This window comes from Dendrobates tinctorius, unplaced genomic scaffold, assembly GCF_039654945.1.
Source record: "Dendrobates tinctorius isolate UK_male_01 unplaced genomic scaffold, ASM3965494v1 ptg000125l, whole genome shotgun sequence".
Lineage (NCBI taxonomy): Eukaryota > Metazoa > Chordata > Amphibia > Anura > Dendrobatidae > Dendrobates > Dendrobates tinctorius.
In genome coordinates, this window is record NW_027361793.1 from 10,017,501 (window position 1) to 10,037,160 (window position 19,660).

General features: G+C 40.3%; 1 protein-coding gene and 1 long non-coding RNA gene across 3 annotated transcripts in view; one reads left to right on the top strand and one right to left on the bottom strand.

The window, feature by feature from the left end:
- Nucleotides 1-19,660, top strand: part of NRP2 (neuropilin 2) — a 192,326-nt gene that overhangs the window by 80,469 nt on the left and 92,197 nt on the right. For both annotated transcript variants that reach the window (XM_073541876.1, XM_073541877.1), the window contains exons 3-6: nt 7,639-7,820; nt 16,264-16,494; nt 17,056-17,211; nt 18,473-18,642. In XM_073541876.1, the coding sequence (XP_073397977.1) occupies nt 7,639-7,820; nt 16,264-16,494; nt 17,056-17,211; nt 18,473-18,642 (739 nt within the window). The remainder of the gene's footprint in view (nt 1-7,638; nt 7,821-16,263; nt 16,495-17,055; nt 17,212-18,472; nt 18,643-19,660) is intronic.
- Nucleotides 1-19,660, bottom strand: part of LOC141046986 (uncharacterized) — a 57,505-nt gene that overhangs the window by 35,536 nt on the left and 2,309 nt on the right. Inside the window, exon 2 of the long non-coding RNA XR_012219710.1 lies at nt 16,755-16,945. This is a non-coding gene — a long non-coding RNA (uncharacterized lncRNA). The remainder of the gene's footprint in view (nt 1-16,754; nt 16,946-19,660) is intronic.

A 19,660-nucleotide genomic window follows, 5' to 3' on the forward strand; every position in this document is an offset into this window, starting at 1 on the left:
CCTGCCGGGGGTCTGTGCGGGCCTGCCGGGGGTTGTGTGTGTGTGTGCAGGCATCGTCCGATGGGACTACAAGTCCCATCGGGCTATGCCTGCTACAGTGACAGCGATTGACACATTAGCCCATGATGGGACAGTAGTAGTCCCATCATCCGGCTAATGTGTTGAATGTAAAAAAAAACCATATATACTACATACATACTACATATATACAACATTCATACAACATACATGCATACTACATACATACTTCATATATACTACATTCATACAACATACATACATACTACATATATACTACATTCATACAACATACATACATGCATACTACATACATACTACATACAGTCATATGTAAAAGTTTGGGCACCCCTATTAATGTTAACCTTTTTCTTTATAAGAATTCTGGTTTTTGCAACAGGTATTTCAGTTTCATATATCTAATAACTGATGGACTCAGTTATATTTCTGGATTCAAATGAGGTTTATTATACTAACAGAAAATGTGCAATCTGCATTTAAACAAAATTTGACTGGTGCAAAAGTATGGGCACCCTTATCATTTTCTTGATTTGAACACTCCTAACTACTTTTTACTGACTTCCTGAAGCACTAAATTGGTTTTGTAACCTCATTGAGCTTTGAACTTCATAGCCAGGTGTATCAAATCATGAGAAAAGGTATTTAAGGTGGCCACTTGCAAGTAGTTCTCCTATTTGATTCTCCTATGAAGAGTGGCATCATGGGCTCCTCAAAACAACTCTCAAATGATCTGAAAACAAAGATTATTCAACATAGCTTTTCAGGGGAAGGATACAAAAAGTTGTCTCAGAGATTTAACCAGTCAGTTTCCACTGTGAGGAACATAGTAAGGAAATGGAAGAACACAGGTACAGTTCTTGTTAAGCCCAGAAGTGGCAGGCCAAGAAAAATATCAGAAAGGCAGAGAAGAAGAATGGTGAGAACAGTCAAGGACAATCCACAGACCACCTCCAAAGACCTGCAGCATCATCTTGCTGCAGATGGTGTCACTGTGCATCGGTCAACAATACAGCGCACTTTGCACAAGGAGAAGCTGTATGGGAGAGTGATGCGAAAGAAGCCGTTTCTGCAAGCACGCCACAAACAGAGTCGCCAAAAGCACATTTGGACAAGCCAGTTACATTTTGGAAGAAGGTCCTGTGAACTGATGAAACAAAGATTGAGTTGTTTGGTCATACAAAAAGGCGTTATGCATGCGCTGTATTGTTGACCGATGCACAGTGACACCATCTGCAGCAAGATGATGCTGCAGGTCTTTGGAGGTGGTCTGTGGATTGTCCTTGACTGTTCTCACCATTCTTCTTCTCTGCCTTTCTGATATTTTTCTTGGCCTGCCACTTCTGGGCTTAACAAGAACTGTACCTGTGTTCTTCCATTTCCTTACTATGTTCCTCACAGTGGAAACTGACTGGTTAAATCTCTGAGACAACTTTTTGTATCCTTCCCCTGAAAAGCTATGTTGAATAATCTTTGTTTTCAGATCATTTGAGAGTTGTTTTGAGGAGCCCATGATGCCACTCTTCATAGGAGTATCAAATAGGAGAACTACTTGCAAGTGGCCACTTTAAATACGTTTTCTCATGATTTGAAACACCTGGCTATGAAGTTCAAAGCTCAATGAGGTTACAAAACCAATTTAGTGCTTCAGGAAGTCAGTAAAAAGTAGTTAGGAGTGTTCAAATCAAGAAAATGATAAGGGTGCCCATACTTTTGCACCGGTCAAATTTTGTTTAAATGCAGATTGCACATTTTCTGTTAGTACAATAAACCTCATTTGAATCCAGAAATATAACTGAGTCCATCAGTTATTAGATATATGAAACTGAAATACCTGTTGCAAAAACCAAAATTGTTATAAAGAAAAAAGGTTAACATTAATAGGGGTGCCCAAACTTTCACATATGACTGTATATACTACTTTCATACAACATACATACTACATATATACTACATTCATACAACATACATACATACTACATACATACTACATATATACTACATTCATACAACATACATACATACTACATACATACAACATGCTACATACATCATACATATACCATACATGCTACATACATACTACATACATACTACATACAATACATTCATACAATACATACATATAGACATACAGTACATATAACATAGAGTACATATTCACCATCACTTGTCACTTTGATCCCCGAAGCCAGTGTCATCTCACTGTAAAAATTATTAAAATAACAAACAAGCGATAAACTCCCTGATCCGCAGAAATCCACGAGTGTCCCACGACGATCTCCTGCAGTGCATCACTGAGAGGTTACTATAGTTCACTGGTCTCACTTTATGGCAAAAGCTGCGAGGGAACTTTCTTACACAGCAATGCCAAAAGTGAGACTAGGGACTATTTTTTTACAGTGGCGGAGGAATACAGTGCGGAACGATACCTACCTCCCGTCATTGTATTCCTGGAGCCCCTAGAGAGCGGTGGCATCAGCTGATGCTGCTGTTCTCCACGGTAGATCGTCGTGGGACACTCGTGGATTTCTGCGGATCAGGAAGTATATCGGTTGTTTGTTATTTTAATATTTTTTACAGATGACACTGGCTTCGGGGATCAAAGTAACAAGTGATGGTGAGTATGTACTCTGTTATATGTACTGTATGTCTATATGTATGTATTGTATGAAAGTATGTTTGTATTGTATGTAGTATGTATGTAGTATGTATGTTGTATGTCTGTAGCATGTTTTATGTATGTAGTATGTATGTAGTATGTACTATGTATGCATGTACAGTATGTATGTTGTATGAATGTAGTATATATGTAGTATGTATGTATGTTGTATGAATGTAGTATATATGTAGTATGTATGTAGTATGTATGTATGTTGTATGAATGTAGTATATATGTAGTATGTATGTAGTATTTATGTTGTATGAATGTAGTATATATGAAGTATGTACAGTGGGGCAAAAAAGTATTTAGTCAGTCAGCAATAGTGCAAGTTCCACCACTTAAAAAGATGAGAGGAGTCTGTAATTTACATCATAGGTAGACCTCAACTATGGGAGACAAACTGAGAAAAAAAAATCCAGAAAATCACATTGTCTGTTTTTTTTTCATTTTATTTGCATATTATGGTGGAAAATAAGTATTTGGTCAGAAACAAGCAATCAAGATTTCTGGCTCTCACAGACCTGTAACTTCTTCTTTAAGAGTCTCCTCTTTCCTCCACTCATTACCTGTAGTAATGGCACCTGTTTAAACTTGTTATCAGTATAAAAGACACCTGTGCACACCCTCAAACAGTCTGACTCCAAACTCCACTATGGTGAAGACCAAAGAGCTGTCAAAGGACACCAGAAACAAAATTGTAGCCCTGCACCAGGCTGGGAAGACTGAATCTGCAATAGCCAACCAGCTTGGAGTGAAGAAATCAACTGTGGGAGCAATAATTAGAAAATGGAAGACATACAAGACCACTGATAATCTCCCTCGATCTGGTGCTCCACGCAAAATCCCACCCCGTGGGGTCAGAATGATCACAAGAACGGTGAGCAAAAATCCCAGAACCACACGGGGGGACCTAGTGAATGAACTGCAGAGAGCTGGGACCAATGTAACAAGGCCTACCATAAGTAACACACTACGCCACCATGGACTCAGATCCTGCAGTGCCAGACGTGTCCCACTGCTTAAGCCTGTACATGTCCGGGCCCGTCTGAAGTTTGCTAGAGAGCATTTGGATGATCCAGAGGAGTTTTGGGAGAATGTCCTATGGTCTGATGAAACCAAACTGGAACTGTTTGGTAGAAACACAACTTGTCGTGTTTGGAGGAAAAAGAATACTGAGTTGCATCCATCAAACACCATACCTACTGTAAAGCATGGTGGTGGAAACATCATGCTTTGGGGCTGTTTCTCTGCAAAGGGGCCAGGACGACTGATCCGGGTACATGAAAGAATGAATGGGGCCATGTATCGTGAGATTTTGAGTGTAAACCTCCTTCCATCAGCAAGGGCATTGAAGATGAAACGTGGCTGGGTCTTTCAACATGACAATGATCCAAAGCACACCGCCAGGGCAACGAAGGAGTGGCTTCGTAAGAAGCATTTCAAGGTCCTGGAGTGGCCTAGCCAGTCTCCAGATCTCAACCCTATAGAAAACCTTTGGAGGGAGTTGAAAGTCCGTGTTGCCAAGCGAAAAGCCAAAAACATCACTGCTCTAGAGGAGATCTGCATGGAGGAATGGGCCAACATACCAACAACAGTGTGTAGAAACCTTGTGAAGACTTACAGAAAACGTTTGACCTCTGTCATTGCCAACAAAGGATATATCACAAAGTATTGAGATGAAATCTTGTTTCTGACCAAATACTTATTTTCCACCATAATATGCAAATAAAATGAAAAAAAAAACAGACAATGTGATTTTCTTGAATTTTTTTTCTCAGTTTGTCTCCCATAGTTGAGGTCTACCTATGATGTAAATTACAGACGCCTCTCATCTTTTTAAGTGGTGGAACTTGCACTATTGCTGACTGACTAAATACTTTTTTGCCCCACTGTATGTAGTATGTATGTTGTATGAATGCAGTATATATGTTGTATGAATGTAGCATATATGTAGTATGTATGTATTATGTAGTATGTATGTTGTATGAATGTAGCATATATGAAGTATGTATGTTGTATGTAGTATGTATGTATGTTGTATGAATGTAGTATATATGTAGCATGTATGTAGTATGTATGTATGCATGTTGTATGAATGTAGTATATATGTAGTATGTATGTAGTATGTATGCATGTTGTATGAATGTAGTATATATGAAGAATGTATGTAGTATGTATATATGTTGTATGAATGTTGTATAAATGTAGTATGTATGGTTTTTTTTTTTTTTTTCACATTCAACACATTAGCCGGATGATGGGACTACTACTGTCCCATCATGGGCTAATGTGTCAATCACTGTCATTGTAAGTCCCATCGGACGATGCCTGCACACACACACAAACCCCGGCAGGCCCGCACAGACCCCCGGCAGCCTGCACAGACCCCCGGCAGGCCCGCACAGACCCCCGAGAGGTCTGTACAGACCCCGCCCGCACACACACACGCCCACGCACCGCCCACACTCTTCCCCCCTCCTGAACTGCATGTGCAAGGAAAGAAAGGGTTTATTTTCATTCCGATATTTGTGCCCCATTGACTTGCATGGGTTTCCGGTATCGGAATCGGCGATACCCGATATTTTGGGGCTTTCGGTCCGATCCAATCCGATCTTTCCCGATATCGGAAGGTATCGCTCAACACTAGACGTCACCCTTCAGGGCCTGTGGCACCATAAACCAGTAGAACTGCGCCTCAGCAGGAGGGGGTGTACTCAGCATTTATTTCAATTAGAACCCTGTGCGGATTAAGCTGGGGCTGTTCAGGAGTGGACAAACTAATTTATATATCACAATCTGTAAACAAAAATTCTCAGTATTTAACATAAAAGCGTATTTAATACAGTAGGACATATATACTGTATATACACACATACACACACATGTCGTATATATTGTGAATTTCGGAATTAGCTCACAGAATCATCATCTCCATGGCTAGATGTGCCCTTCAAGCACTCCAAGGCACAGTTCACACCAGGCATTCTTGATACAATCAGTACAGACAGCCACAACCAATTATATTGGGTCCGTACAACAGCAAAACAAATTAAAAAAATGAATCCTATGCAAAGTCCAAACTCACCAGAGTTGAGCCTAGTACATAGCTCCTAACTAGTGATGATCCAACATGCTGGAATAAAGTAACATAGTAACATAGTTAGCATGGCCGAAAAAAGACATTTGTCCATCCAGTTCAGCCTATATTCCATCAGAATAAATCCCCAGATCTACGTCCTTCTAAAGAACCTAATATCTGAAAGATACAATATTGTTACGCTCCAGGAAGACATCCAGGCCTCTCTTGAACCCCTCAACTGAGTTTGCCATCACCACCTCCTCAGGCAAGGAATTCCAGATTCTCACTGCCCTAACAGTAAAGAATCCTCTTCTATGTTGGTGGAAAAACCTTCTGTCCTCCAGACACAGAGAATGCCCCCTTGTGACTGTGACCTTCCTTGGTATAAACAGATCCTCGGAGAGATATTTGTAATGTCCCCTTATACACTTATACATGGTTATTAGATCACCCCTCAGTCGTCTTTTTTATAAACTAAATAATCCTAATTTTGCTAATCTCTCTGGGTATTGTAGTTTCCCCATCCCCTTTATTAATTTTGTTGCCCTCTTTTGTACTCGCTCTAGTTCCATTATATCCTTCTGACGACCGGTGCCCAAAACTGTACACAGTACTCCATGTGCGGTCTAACCAGAGATTTGTACCGAGGCAGTATAATACTCTCATCATGTGTATCCATGATCCTCTTTTAATGCACCTCATGATCATATTTTCTGAGCATGCTCAGGTGCTAACCGAGTGACTTCAGTGTGCTTGAAAAATATGTTTGAGTCCCACAGCTGCATGTTTCATGGCTGTTCGACAGTCACAATACATGCAGGGATTGACTGTTTCTTAGACAGCATCTTCCCAGGAGCAGAGCAAGAACCAGCAGCTTGTGGGCTCTGTGGCTTTATGCCACACCTGAGCATTGCAGGTGACTAGCCAGGGTTATAACCAATTCCCGGAGTGTCTCAACGGAGCAGGAATATACACAATTCGGTGCTACTAAACTGCCTGGCTAGTTTACGTATACATTCTAATGGTGCAGTCATACTTAGGACTGAGATTGGAACATAATGCTTGGACTGGCCGGGGGGCTCTGCGGGCCCAAGTGTGCAACTGCATAGTAGAAATACATGAAGCTGTCACAGTTGGGTCGGGAGACCCGCCTGTCAGTACGAGCATTGCGCTCCGATTTATATGGCCGTCTGACTGTACCCTTAGGCTTTATTCACACATCAGTATTTTTGATCAGTATTTCATCAGTGTTTGTATGCCAAAACCAGGAGTGTCTGCAAAACACATAACAGATGTCAATCTGTCAATGATAGTTTTTCTCTGTGAGCTCCTCTCCTGGTTTTAGCATATATACCCTGATGCGAAATACTGTCTGGATACTGATGTGTGAATAAGCCCTTAAATGGGCACCAGGAGGAAATGTACACAGCATCAAACACTGTCCCCTTTTATATATAAATTCGCATACTGCACTAACTCACAACTCTTTTTTATTCCTCCTGGAAACGTAGCAATAAACTGAGTCAATGAGACGTGCCCTTGCATAGTCTGACGCTCTTAGCAGTATTCCGTTAGTGTCATGGTGCTTTTGGACACTTTTTCTTGACAGGGGAACACTAATAGCCAATTAACAAATTATGTATACATTTCCAGGAAGAACAGCTTAGAAACTTTGCATAAAAATTGAAACCAGAACTATAAATTATTTTATGAGGAGTGAGGATATTTCCTGATAAAGGCATGTCAGGAGAGCCGACAGGTGCTCGGGTTATCTTCGTAATGTCTGATTATTTCTTCCAGGATGTTCTTTATGTGATGCAAGTCTTCTGGTTCTAATGTCAGGTTCTTGTTCTTACAGGTACGACTTCATTGAGATCCGGGATGGAGACAGTGAATCTGCAGAACTTCTAGGGAAACACTGTGGAAATATTGCTCCGTCTACAATCACTTCATCGGGCTCACACATCTACATCCGCTTTATCTCAGATTATGCTCGTCAGGGTGCCGGCTTTTCTCTACGTTATGAGATCTTTAAGACAGGTCAGTTTTAAAAACGTAAAAATACTTCAGTAAAACCAATGTGTACCTTCCACCCACGGTATAAAGACTCGTCATCTGCAGCAGCACACACATAGTCACTCCTTTACACGCAGAACATGACAACGTTTATTGGTAATTGGAATCCTTGAACACACTAACTGCAGCCCCCTTTATCTAGTCATGCTCTTATATGTGACTGAAAGGGGTTAAAAACACAAATCCCATTGCACCTATTCCAAGTCATTGCCCTCACCTAACCGATGCATCATTTAATAAAATGTGCATCATTTTCTGTTATCCTGACAGTGTGTCACGGATCCTGAAAGACTACTCTGATTGAAATTGATGCTATGTGTAATCAATACCTGCTTATGACTTCTTATACCTACTTCTCAGTCGGCTTTAAATAAGTCTGCCGCTGATCAGCCGAGTCTTAGATCAGTGCAAATCATTAGGACAGGACATTCCCTTTATTGCTTTTCCAATCAGGTGATGATTCTAGTGATGCATTGAAGCCAAGGGCAAAGTGTTGAAGGTCAATTGAGTTTTACAACCTCTAGACCCACAACCTCATCTCTTTGGTTATAGCCGCCTGTGAATCATTGTAGACTGAAGCGTAATTATTTGTATCCCTCCTATGAAATACTGTACTTGTACCGGCTTGATAAGACTGACTGAAGCTATAATTGATACATAGTTGACTTGCTGTTCATCCAAATCATTGCCTTCTGTTCACATGGGCCAACAAAGACATCCGATTTTTGAATGGAATTTGCAATTGAATGCTGTCCACTTTTCTTGCTTTTTTATGCACCATAGGTACCAACCAATAGTGCAGGTATACAGTAGGTGCCAGCCCACAGGATGAAACCCTGCACGTTTGCTTGTCCAGCTCCATCTTTTTTCTTTCTAGCTATATAGATGCTTATGACGTTTTAGATATACAGTGGGGAAAAAAAGTATTTAGTCAGTCAGCAATAGTGCAAGTTCCACCACTTAAAAAGATTAGAGGCGTCTGTAATTTACATCATAGGTAGACCTCAACTATGGGAGACAAACTGAGAAAAAAAAATCCAGAAAATCACATTGTCTGTTTTTTTTTCATTTTATTTGCATATTATGGTGGAAAATAAGTATTTGGTCAGAAACAAGCAATCAAGATTTCTGGCTCTCACAGACCTGTAACTTCTTCTTTAAGAGTCTCCTCTTTCCTCCACTCATTACCTGTAGTAATGGCACCTGTTTAAACTTGTTATCAGTATAAAAAGACACCTGTGCACACCCTCAAACAGTCTGACTCCAAACTCCACTATGGTGAAGACCAAAGAGCTGTCAAAGGACACCAGAAACAAAATTGTAGCCCTGCACCAGGCTGGGAAGACTGAATCTGCAATAGCCAACCAGCTTGGAGTGAAGAAATCAACTGTGGGAGCAATAATTAGAAAATGGAAGACATACAAGACCAGTGATAATCTCCCTCGATCTGGTGCTCCACGCAAAATCCCACCCCGTGGGGTCAGAATGATCACAAGAACGGTGAGCAAAAATCCCAGAACCACGCGGGGGGACCTAGTGAATGAACTGCAGAGAGCTGGGACCAATGTAACAAGGCCTACCATAAGTAACACACTACGCCACCATGGACTCAGATCCTGCAGTGCCAGACGTGTCCCACTGCTTTAGCCTGTACATGTCCGGGCCCGTCTGAAGTTTGCTAGAGAGCATTTGGATGATCCAGAGGAGTTTTGGGAGAATGTCCTATGGTCTGATGAAACCAAACTGGAACTGTTTGGTAGAAACACAACTTGTCGTGTTTGGAGGAAAAAGAATACTGAGTTGCATCCATCAAACACCATACCTACTTTAAAGCATGGTGGTGGAAACATCATGCTTTGGGGCTGTTTCTCTGCAAAGGGGCCAGGACGACTGATCCGGGTACATGAAAGAATGAATGGGGCCATGTATCGTGAGATTTTGAGTGCAAACCTCCTTCCATCAGCAAGGGCATTGAAGATGAAACGTGGCTGGGTCTTTCAACATGACAATGATCCAAAGCACACCGCCAGGGCAACGAAGGAGTGGCTTCGTAAGAAGCATTTCAAGGTCCTGGAGTGGCCTAGCCAGTCTCCAGATCTCAACCCTATAGAAAACCTTTGGAGGGAGTTGAAAGTCCGTGTTGCCAAGCGAAAAGCCAAAAACATCACTGCTCTAGAGGAGATCTGCATGGAGGAATGGGCCAACATACCAACAACAGTGTGTGGCAACCTTGTGAAGACTTACAGAAATCGTTTGACCTCTGTCATTGCCAACAAAGGATATATCACAAAGTATTGAGATGAAATTTTGTTTCTGACCAAATACTTATTTTCCACTATAATATGCAAATAAAATGAAAAAAAAACAGACAATGTGATTTTCTGGATTTTTTTTTCTCAGTTTGTCTCCCTTAGTTGAGGTCTACCTATGATGTAAATTACAGACGCCTCTCATCTTTTTAAGTGGTGGAACTTGCACTATTGCTGACTGACTAAATACTTTTTTTCCCCACTGTAGATACTGAAGTAATTGAAGTCAGATGGAGACTTAAATAGAAAATTACACAACCTCCATACATTGTCTATACACTGAGGCCTCCATCACATGTCCATGTTTAAATACGTATGTGAAATAGCGGTGCTGGTGCCATCATTGTGCAATCCGTGTGTCCATTTTTACCATCAGTGTCATTTGTGTTTTTCCAGTATGGTTAAAGAAAGGATTAAATTACAAAGTTTCTCTCATACTTTGCAATGTTAAACACGGACAGCACATGAACAGCACACGGACAGCACACTGATGGTACACTGATGGTACACAGATGCCATCTGTGAGCTGTATGTCTTTTTCATGGACTTGTATTGACCCTGGTCATCCATGCTGCCTGAAAAAAATGGCCATGTCTCTTTGTCTTTTGCACGGACACATGGTCCGTGTAAAAACATGGACATGTGAATAGCACCATTGACTGTCATGGCTATGTGTTGTATCTGGGAGAAAATCGCATACCACTTGTACGGAAAACACAGACATGTGAAGGAGGCCTAGCTAGATAATCCGCTTGGCCATAGATATCAAAGCACTGAACCATGAATAGAATTTGTAGGGAACTCACTTTACTATTTCTGGAAGAATGTGAGATTTGTTGCCCAACCTATGGACATTTTGACCATACCTATAGTGCCATTACTCCTATAGTAGATTGGTACGATAGAGCTGACTTGCAGTAATTTGTGCCGACAACTAATGTATACAGTTTATAGTAGAACAGTGAATAGACTAGAGTAGAGATGTCATTAGTTGGTTGCACGTGGATAAAAGCCTACACAAGATATTGGCTGATGGTGACACTATTAGAATATACAGTTTCCTTATCTTAACATATTTGGGTAAAATATTGGGGAAGTTAAAGTGATACATTGTATGTAAACTTACACCCACTGCCCCCACACATATTTGTAAGGGGAATAGGGTTAAGTGGAGATTGTGCGGCTTTCCACAGTCCTTTCTATGCATGCACAATTTAAGTTCATCAGTGACACTGTTCTGTTGGTAAGTCAGCAGGTCAATGTGCCTGCGGGGCTTTACTCTGTATTGGTGCAAAGGGGTTAAGAAGGAAATGACAAAGACAGCGTGTGCGAGCTTTAAAGTCAGCTATTTAGTACTTTTGGGGGCCAAGATCATGAGTACACTTAGCATAAAAAGTGGCTTAGAGTCTCTAGCCTTGAAAAAAGTAATCAGATTTATGACTTTTTATGCCTTTTCTGATCCTGCATACACCATGAAATTGCAGCATCCTTGTACTTTGTGCATACAAGGGACGTCATCTCTCTTATGCATTTTTAATGTTCGAGTTGCCGGCAGATCTTGAGAATACTACAGTATACTTGGTCTCATTTGTATTGCACAAGAATTGTAGAAATCTACCGTCTCATCAAGATATGGAATAGAAGAAAAAAGAGAGCCATTTGTGAAAGACTAGAGATATGCGGGCGGTTTTAGAGGTTTTCGGATGTGTGCTGTATCAGTGTTCTAGCTTTTGTCTTGGGTCTTAGGTACTGTATAAGCTCGCGCGTGTGAACAGAATCTCAGAGCAGATTCGGCACCTATCCCGGCTTGCGGCAGTATCAGTGTGTATCAGAGTGAAATATTTATGCACATAATATAGAAGACAAGCAAGATCTTGGGATAATTGAATAGTAAGCTGAAGGTTGAAGGTTACTGCATAAATATATTCAGGAAGGATTTCTGGTAGCATTCTGACTGTGCAGTAAATGAGGAATGTGGAGTTTGGTGTCAAGAAAAGAACATTCAGAACTATTACAAATTACATGGGGTTGGAGCCTTTGTTTTTACTCAGGTGCAGATCTTCGTATAGAACTTATAAGGCTGGAGAGTAATATTGCTATACTGACTTGATAATATACCTAAACGGCATGTAATAATACACATGTGTACATCATGCTTCACCTGTTAGGCTACATTCACACACGAGTATTACCATCTGAGAGAAACTGACTGATTTTTTTCCTGGTGTTATCATAGTTGCATCTGCTTTTTTTCTCATCCATTTTTTTTCACTGAAGCAGGTAGACCAATGGTCTTCAACCTTTTATTTTACCTTGAGAGCCTTATTAAGCTCTGGGAGACACACGTAAGCTACATCCAGCACCACCCTCCCCCAGAAATGTCACCCAGAGTCCCCCATTACCGGTATAACAGTAGAGCTCCCCCCACAGAAGACACACCAAGACCTTGTGCGCCACTCCCTTATAGGCAGTATGTTTACATCCAGGGGTTCCCATACACCCGTCATACAACTGCAACCAGCTTCAAGCACCCCTCCACCTGGCTGTATCATCCATATCCAGTTTACCTTATTTATCTTCCCTCCACATCCAGTATATACCCAACCACGTCTTCTCTTCTGTCACCATCTCCAGACCTTCTCATCATATCTATTTGCTAGACTGGGTGCTAATTCACCAAGCTGGCAGACAGCTGTGAGCCCCGCATCATGGGCCCACAAGCCATATGTGACTCCTGAGCCATAGGCTGGGAACCCCTGTGGTAGACTGAACCTTTTTATCCATTTACTCTCAACAATCTATCAGTTAAATACAGATGAAACTTAGATAGAACCTTGAAGTAAAAAGTATGTCATCTTTTTTACACTGATTCTCATAGATTTTAATGGAGCGCTTGATCCACAAAACGGATGATAATAGGATGTTCTCTGAGCCTCATGTGTATGGATCAATGAGACTCTATTAGTCAGTGTGCTGCCTGAGAAAATAATAAACAGCATTAGGATTAGGATGAAACTCTGGAAGTACAGAAAACACCTTCCTAAATTTGTCTTCTTTTGCTGTAAAGTTCTCATTACCATCTATGCTAAGCACTTGGATTCAAGAAGACACCTTCGCTCCACTGCTTTGTCTATAATATAAAAACACGAATTGTACAGCACACCTCTTTGCTGAGCTCCACCACCGCAGTCATCTGGATGGAATGGATCTGAAGGAAATTACCTCCTTCTTCAAATCTGTTTGAGGAGCATGCATAAAATCTTGTAGGCTGCCAAACATGCTGAACATAGTTTTATTCAGTTTCACTTCATCATTTATTTTCACGTTTAGTGTACTTTTATATCTATTTCATCACAATGATTTTCTGTTTATAAAAAAGTAGATTGCAAATTTCAGTCATTACAATGAAGGTGAAGTTGTTGTTCCAATGAGAATAAAGTAGAAACCAGGAAGGACTTGCCCTGCTGTTTTTTGAAGACGCAAATTTCAGAAAATTAATTAGACATCTGGTTTTATTCAATGCGTTTCAAAGTATAATACACTTCTTCCTCTTGAAAAAACATACCTATATGGTTAGCACAATCTGCTATTCTTAATTCTGAATATTTATTCAATAAGACCCTATTGCACTATTTTGTGTCCAGCCTATCTACTTCAGTTAAAATAAAATGGCAGTTTTTGGTACAATTAGGTGTTAAAAATATATTATTACACCTCCTTCAGTTAAGTAAACTGGTAAACACTAAGGGAAATGTTCCCTTGAAGACTCACATGGAAATTGCACAAAGTGTTTGAACAGATTTCTAATTGTTAAAGGCACACTTCTTTGACATTTTAGCTTGAACATGTGAAATAGGATAGTTGCCCCCTGTTTCAGTCTCTAAAGCATCCCCTTAAGGCACATCAGAGATATAGGACACACAGCAGGACTCTCTGCAGACTCAATACAATGGAAACCATTGTTGAAGTCTGTATTAATAGTCTTTGGCCTATTGGCAAGCACAATGCTTTCTTTAATCTACAGAAACTAAACAGCCATCTCTACTGTCTAGTGCCATTTCTTTCATGTTTGTCACTTTTTGAAAATTATTTAGGATGTGATCTCTGGTGATCTGATTTATTAAACAGGAGAAGACATAAGTGACAACTCTGCCACGTTGTACATTATGAACATGTGGAAATCTCACATGTCGACCATTTGTGGCATACTCAGGTTGAAGTAATTATGAATTAGTTGGATGAATAGTTTTGAGGGTTTTTTTACACTAAATTGTATAATTAATTATTCAATTCATAAAAATACGAATTTACAAATATGTTTGAGTGGATCCATCATACGGTTGTGGCCAAAAGTATTGACACCCCTGCAATTCTGTCAGATAATACTCAAGTTTCTTCCTGAAAATGAATGCAATCACAAATTCTTTGCTATTATTATCTTCATTTAATTTGTCTTAAATGAAAAAACACAAAAAGAATTGTCCTAAAGCCAAATTGGATATAATTCCACACCAAACATAAAAAAGAGGGTGGACAAAAGTTTTGGCACTGTTCAAAAATCATGTGATGCTTCTCTAATTTGTGTAATTAACAGCACCTGTAACTTACCTGTGGCACCTAACAGATGTTGGCAATAACTAAATCACACTTGCAGCCAGTTGACATGGATTAAAGTTGACTCAACCTCTGTCCTGTGTCCTTGTGTGTACCACATTGAGCATGGAGAAAAGAAAGAAGACCAAAGAACTGTCTGAGGACTTGAGAAACCAAATTGTGAGAAAGCATGAGCAATCTCAAGGCTGCAAGTCCATCTCCAAAGACCTGAATGTTCCTGTGTCTACCGTGCGCAATGTCATCAAGAAGTTTAAAGCCCATGACACTGTGGCTAACCTCCCTAGATGTGGACGGAAAATAAAAATTGACAAGAGATTTCAACGCAAGATTGTGCGGATGTTGGATAAAGAACCTCGACTAACATCCAAACAAGTTCAAGCTGCCCTGCAGTCCGAGGGTACAACAGTGTCAACCCGTACTATCCGTCGGCGTCTGAATGAAAAGGGACTGTATGGTAGGAGACCCAGGAAGACCCCACTTCTTACCCCGAGACATAATAAAGCCAGGCTGGAGCTTGCCAAAACTTACCTGAAAAAGCCTAAAACGTTTTGGAAGAATGTTCTCTGGTCAGATGAGACAAAAGTAGAGTTTTTTGGGCAAGGACATCAACATGGAGTTTACAGGAGAAAAAAAGAGGCATTCAAAGAAAAGAACACGGTCCCTACAGTCAAACATGGCGGAGGTTCCCTGATGTTTTGGGGTTGCTTTGCTGCCTCTGGCACTGGACTGCTTGACCGTGTGCATGGCATTATGAAGTCTGAAGACTACCAACAAATTTTGCAGCATAATGTAGGGCCCAGTGTGAGAAATCTGGGTCTCCCTCAGAGGTCATGGGTCTTCCAGCAGGACAATGACCCAAAACACACTTCAAAAAGCACTAGAAAATGGTTTGAGAGGAAGCACTGGAGACGTCTAAGGTGGCCAGCAATGAGTCCAGACCTGAATCCCATAGAACACCTGTGGAGAGATCTAAAAATGGCAGTTTGGAGAAGGCACCCTTCTAATATCAGGGACCTGGAGCAGTTTGCCAAAGAAGAATGGTCTAAAATTCCAGCAGAGCATTGCAAGAAACTCATTGATGGTTACCGGAAGTGGTTGGTCGCAGTTATTTTGGCTAAAGGTTGTACAACCAAGTATTAGGCTGAGGGTGCCAATACTTTTTTCTGGCCCATTTTTGGAGTTTTGTGTGAAATTGCTTTTTGCTTCATTCTCTTTTGTGTTTTTTATTTAGGACAGATTAAATGAAGATAATAATACCAAAGAATTTGTGTTTGCAATCATTTTCAGGAAGAAACTGAGTATTATCTGACAGAATTGCAGGGGTGTCAATACTTTTGGCCACAACTGTATTTCTACTACATCACTTGCAGATTTCGGTGTAAAATAACTTACACTCCATCTTTACATCATTCCGTGTCTTGATTTCTTGGGGTTAAAGAGGTCATTCAGCATTGTGTCAACCCTTCCTGTTTGTATAATTGCAGGCTCTGAAGACTGCTCTAGGAATTTCACCAACACTAATGGCACCATTGAGTCTCCTGGCTATCCAGACAAATACCCCCACAACCTGGACTGTGTATTTACTATCCTTGCCAAACCAAAGATGGAGATCATCCTGCATTTTTTGACCTTCGACCTAGAGCATGACCCTCTTCAAGTTGCAGAAGGGGATTGCAAATATGATTGGCTAGACATCTGGGATGGCATTCCGAATGGTAAGATGTAGGGGACGATAGAACTATAGAGACATATGGTAATGGATTTATATAGATGGATGGATGGATGGATGGGGGTGGGTGAGTGGATGGATGGGTGGATGGATGGATTAATGCATATGTGGGTGGGTGGTTGAATGAATTGATCAATGGATAGATAGTGTTTTTTTTTATGTACATTTGATTTTAGTACGCTACAGAAGAATATAGATAAAGTTGACACGTACAGCAAGTCATCACTTAGCCACTTCTTTACTTACACTTTCAACATCTTTGATTAAATATTTCTTTTCTTCAAGTATGTCCATTGAATCAGCTTTTCTACTTGTTTCTCTGTCTCATCTCTTCAAGATACTAAGCAATCAAATCACTACCTTGTGGACTGCAGAGCATTGTATTAGATTACTGGTATTTTCAGCTGTCTCCTGCATATACCATTACAGCTGGTAGTCTGTACAGGAGATAAGAAAGCACCAGAGTGCTATTAGTAAAACATAGAAGGAAATGACAGCGTCTAATGCCCTCAACTGATAACAATGATGCTCTTATTTTTCACCGTAGTTGGGCCCTTGATTGGCAGGTACTGTGGTACAAAGACCCCCTCCGAGATCCGGTCTTCAACTGGAATCCTCTCCCTCACCTTTCACACTGACATGGCGGTGGCTAAAGATGGGTTTTCTGCTCGCTATTACCTTGCCCCTCAGGAGGTCCCTGAAAGTAAGTAGAATATCTTTCTGCCTGGTTGGCAGGCGGCCTTGACAGTCTTTGTTTTCATCTGTCAGTCCACCTGCCAAGCACCTGTCTTATTTCCGCTTTGCAATACCTGAAATATTCTTGGTTTCTTGTGTCTTTTATATTATTTCTATGTCCTAGGTCCCTTAGCCTGGATTGTGATTACATGTTTTGTATCAGTCAAATGTTGTTAAAGCTGATGGTGTTATTTCGACAGTACAATAAGCTCACCGTCACCCTTGTAATTGTCTGACATGTTAGTCTCACCTCAAATCTCTTGTATTATTTTTCTTTCTCGTATCTTCATTAATAAAAGTTGTTTTTTCTCCAGATTGCATATATATATTTGTTACTGTTAGTTTAGCGAAGACTAAAATTTGTAGGAGGCGTACTCGTTTGCAGGCCAATTCCCACAATGTCTTGGGAATCATTTTCCCGCAGAGTGGCTTTAATTAAAGAACATCTTTTGAAAGCAAACTGTAATGCTTATAGGTTATGAGATTGAACACAATCATACATTGATGTTGATGTTTTTTTAATTAGCTTGTTCCTGCATTTTCCACTTATTATGCATCCTGCTTATTGTCTCAGTAGCACCTTATTGTCTGCAAAACTTCTCCAGTGTTAAAACGCAGCTCTGCTCTATGCGGCTGGAGCAACTGTACGACATTAATAATTATCATTTTTATATCATTAGTGCCAGATATAGTCTCGGAAACTTAATACAGACACCTCTGGGATGGAACCGATCCACAAGCAAAGACATCTGGCTACAATATTCAGTGTTGTCTCCTAAGAAAATAATTATATCAGCTAAATGCATGCACAGTATAAGACTAATGTTAGGAAGTAGGCCCAAATGTGTCCCTCTCTAGAGGCTTGTTTATGGATCAGACCCATAAATACGTATTTCGGCTAATTTGCTAAGGCTTAAATTGTAGGAGATTAGCAGCATTTTCTCTGATAAGCCTTTGTTTTGCCGGTTCTAATTTGTTCTGCTATTGCAAATTTTTACAATTAAGGCGCGTAAGATAGTGAAGCTTGTCTTTAGCCATTAGAAAGCTCATGAATGGGATAATTCAAGGAGATTCGCAAATTTGAAAGGATGTTCCTCAAATGTGTTTTTAATTTATCCACAGTATTAAAAGTCTTGAGAAAAAGAGCAGAGCATTACCTGATAGTTATTGCTGTGACATCTCCTTATGCATCAGGTTTACACATTTACCCAATCTTGTGTCTTCTGCAGATTTTCAATGTAATTTTCCTTTGGGATTGGAATCTAGGCGAATATCCAGTGAGCAGATCTCCGCGTCTACTACATATGCAGATGGTGGGTGGATGGCCCAACAAGCTAGACTGAACAGCGATGACAATGCTTGGGCACCCAATCATGATACCACTAGGGAATATCTGCAGGTGTGTTAAGTAAACTGTAGCTCTATCACCCAAATTGAAATGGAGCACCAAGGCTAGTCGCTTGGCCAATGAAAAATATGTACTTTTACATTTTACATGAACAGCAGTAAATTAAGTTCCTTTACAGTCTTGAGTAAAGGTACCCACAAAGTCAGATGGGCTGTCTTCACATGTCCAGTTTTGATCCGTTTATATCCAATAAAAACATAAGCCAAATTTTTCAATTTTAGCTGATTTGTCAAAGTCTGGTTTCAGTTTTGTGTTAATTTGTAATTTTTTTTTTTAACTGATCTGATACTAGAGGTATCTATGAACATCTCAAGTGTTCTGGGCATGTGCAATGCTAAAAAGATATTAACTTCCCAAGGACTTTAATGCTAAAAAAAAAAAGGAAATGGTCGTTGTGTCTGTTATCTCTCTTTTTTTTTTTTTTTTTTTTTTTGGGGGGGGGGTAAAAAAAATGAGCAGTCAAGATTTTCTTCACTGTTGGAAAAAACGGATAGCAGAGGAAACAAATAAAGGGCATTTTAAGACACTTCAGGACCTGTTCAAATGAAAGGATGATGTAACTGAAGGTATTATGCTCATCTAAATGCTTCCCAAATGCATTTAACAATGGAGAAAAAAAACTTGACATGAGAACAGAGAGATAGCTTTTGGTTGAACACTTATTTGGCCACCAGTTATCTCACCCAAACCCCCATCCTATATACATGAACATAAACGTTCAGCTTGGCTGAGTATGCTTTCAATGGGTAGAAGGTCACTGCCAGACTTATGTCCATGGAAATCATAAGGCTTCGGCGTCCAAATTCAGATTCCCCAAAGTGATTTGTTGGTAGGCCTCCATGCATATCAAATGGTCAGCTAGGTCCACCAACCTTAGGTTCCGTTTACATGGAATGACCTGCGTCACAATACAATTGCTGATCGGTAAAGCCTTATTGATCGGCGGTCATTTATTAGTCGAATATGTAAATATTGAACACTGAGTGTTCCGTAATAGATCTCTGAGTTC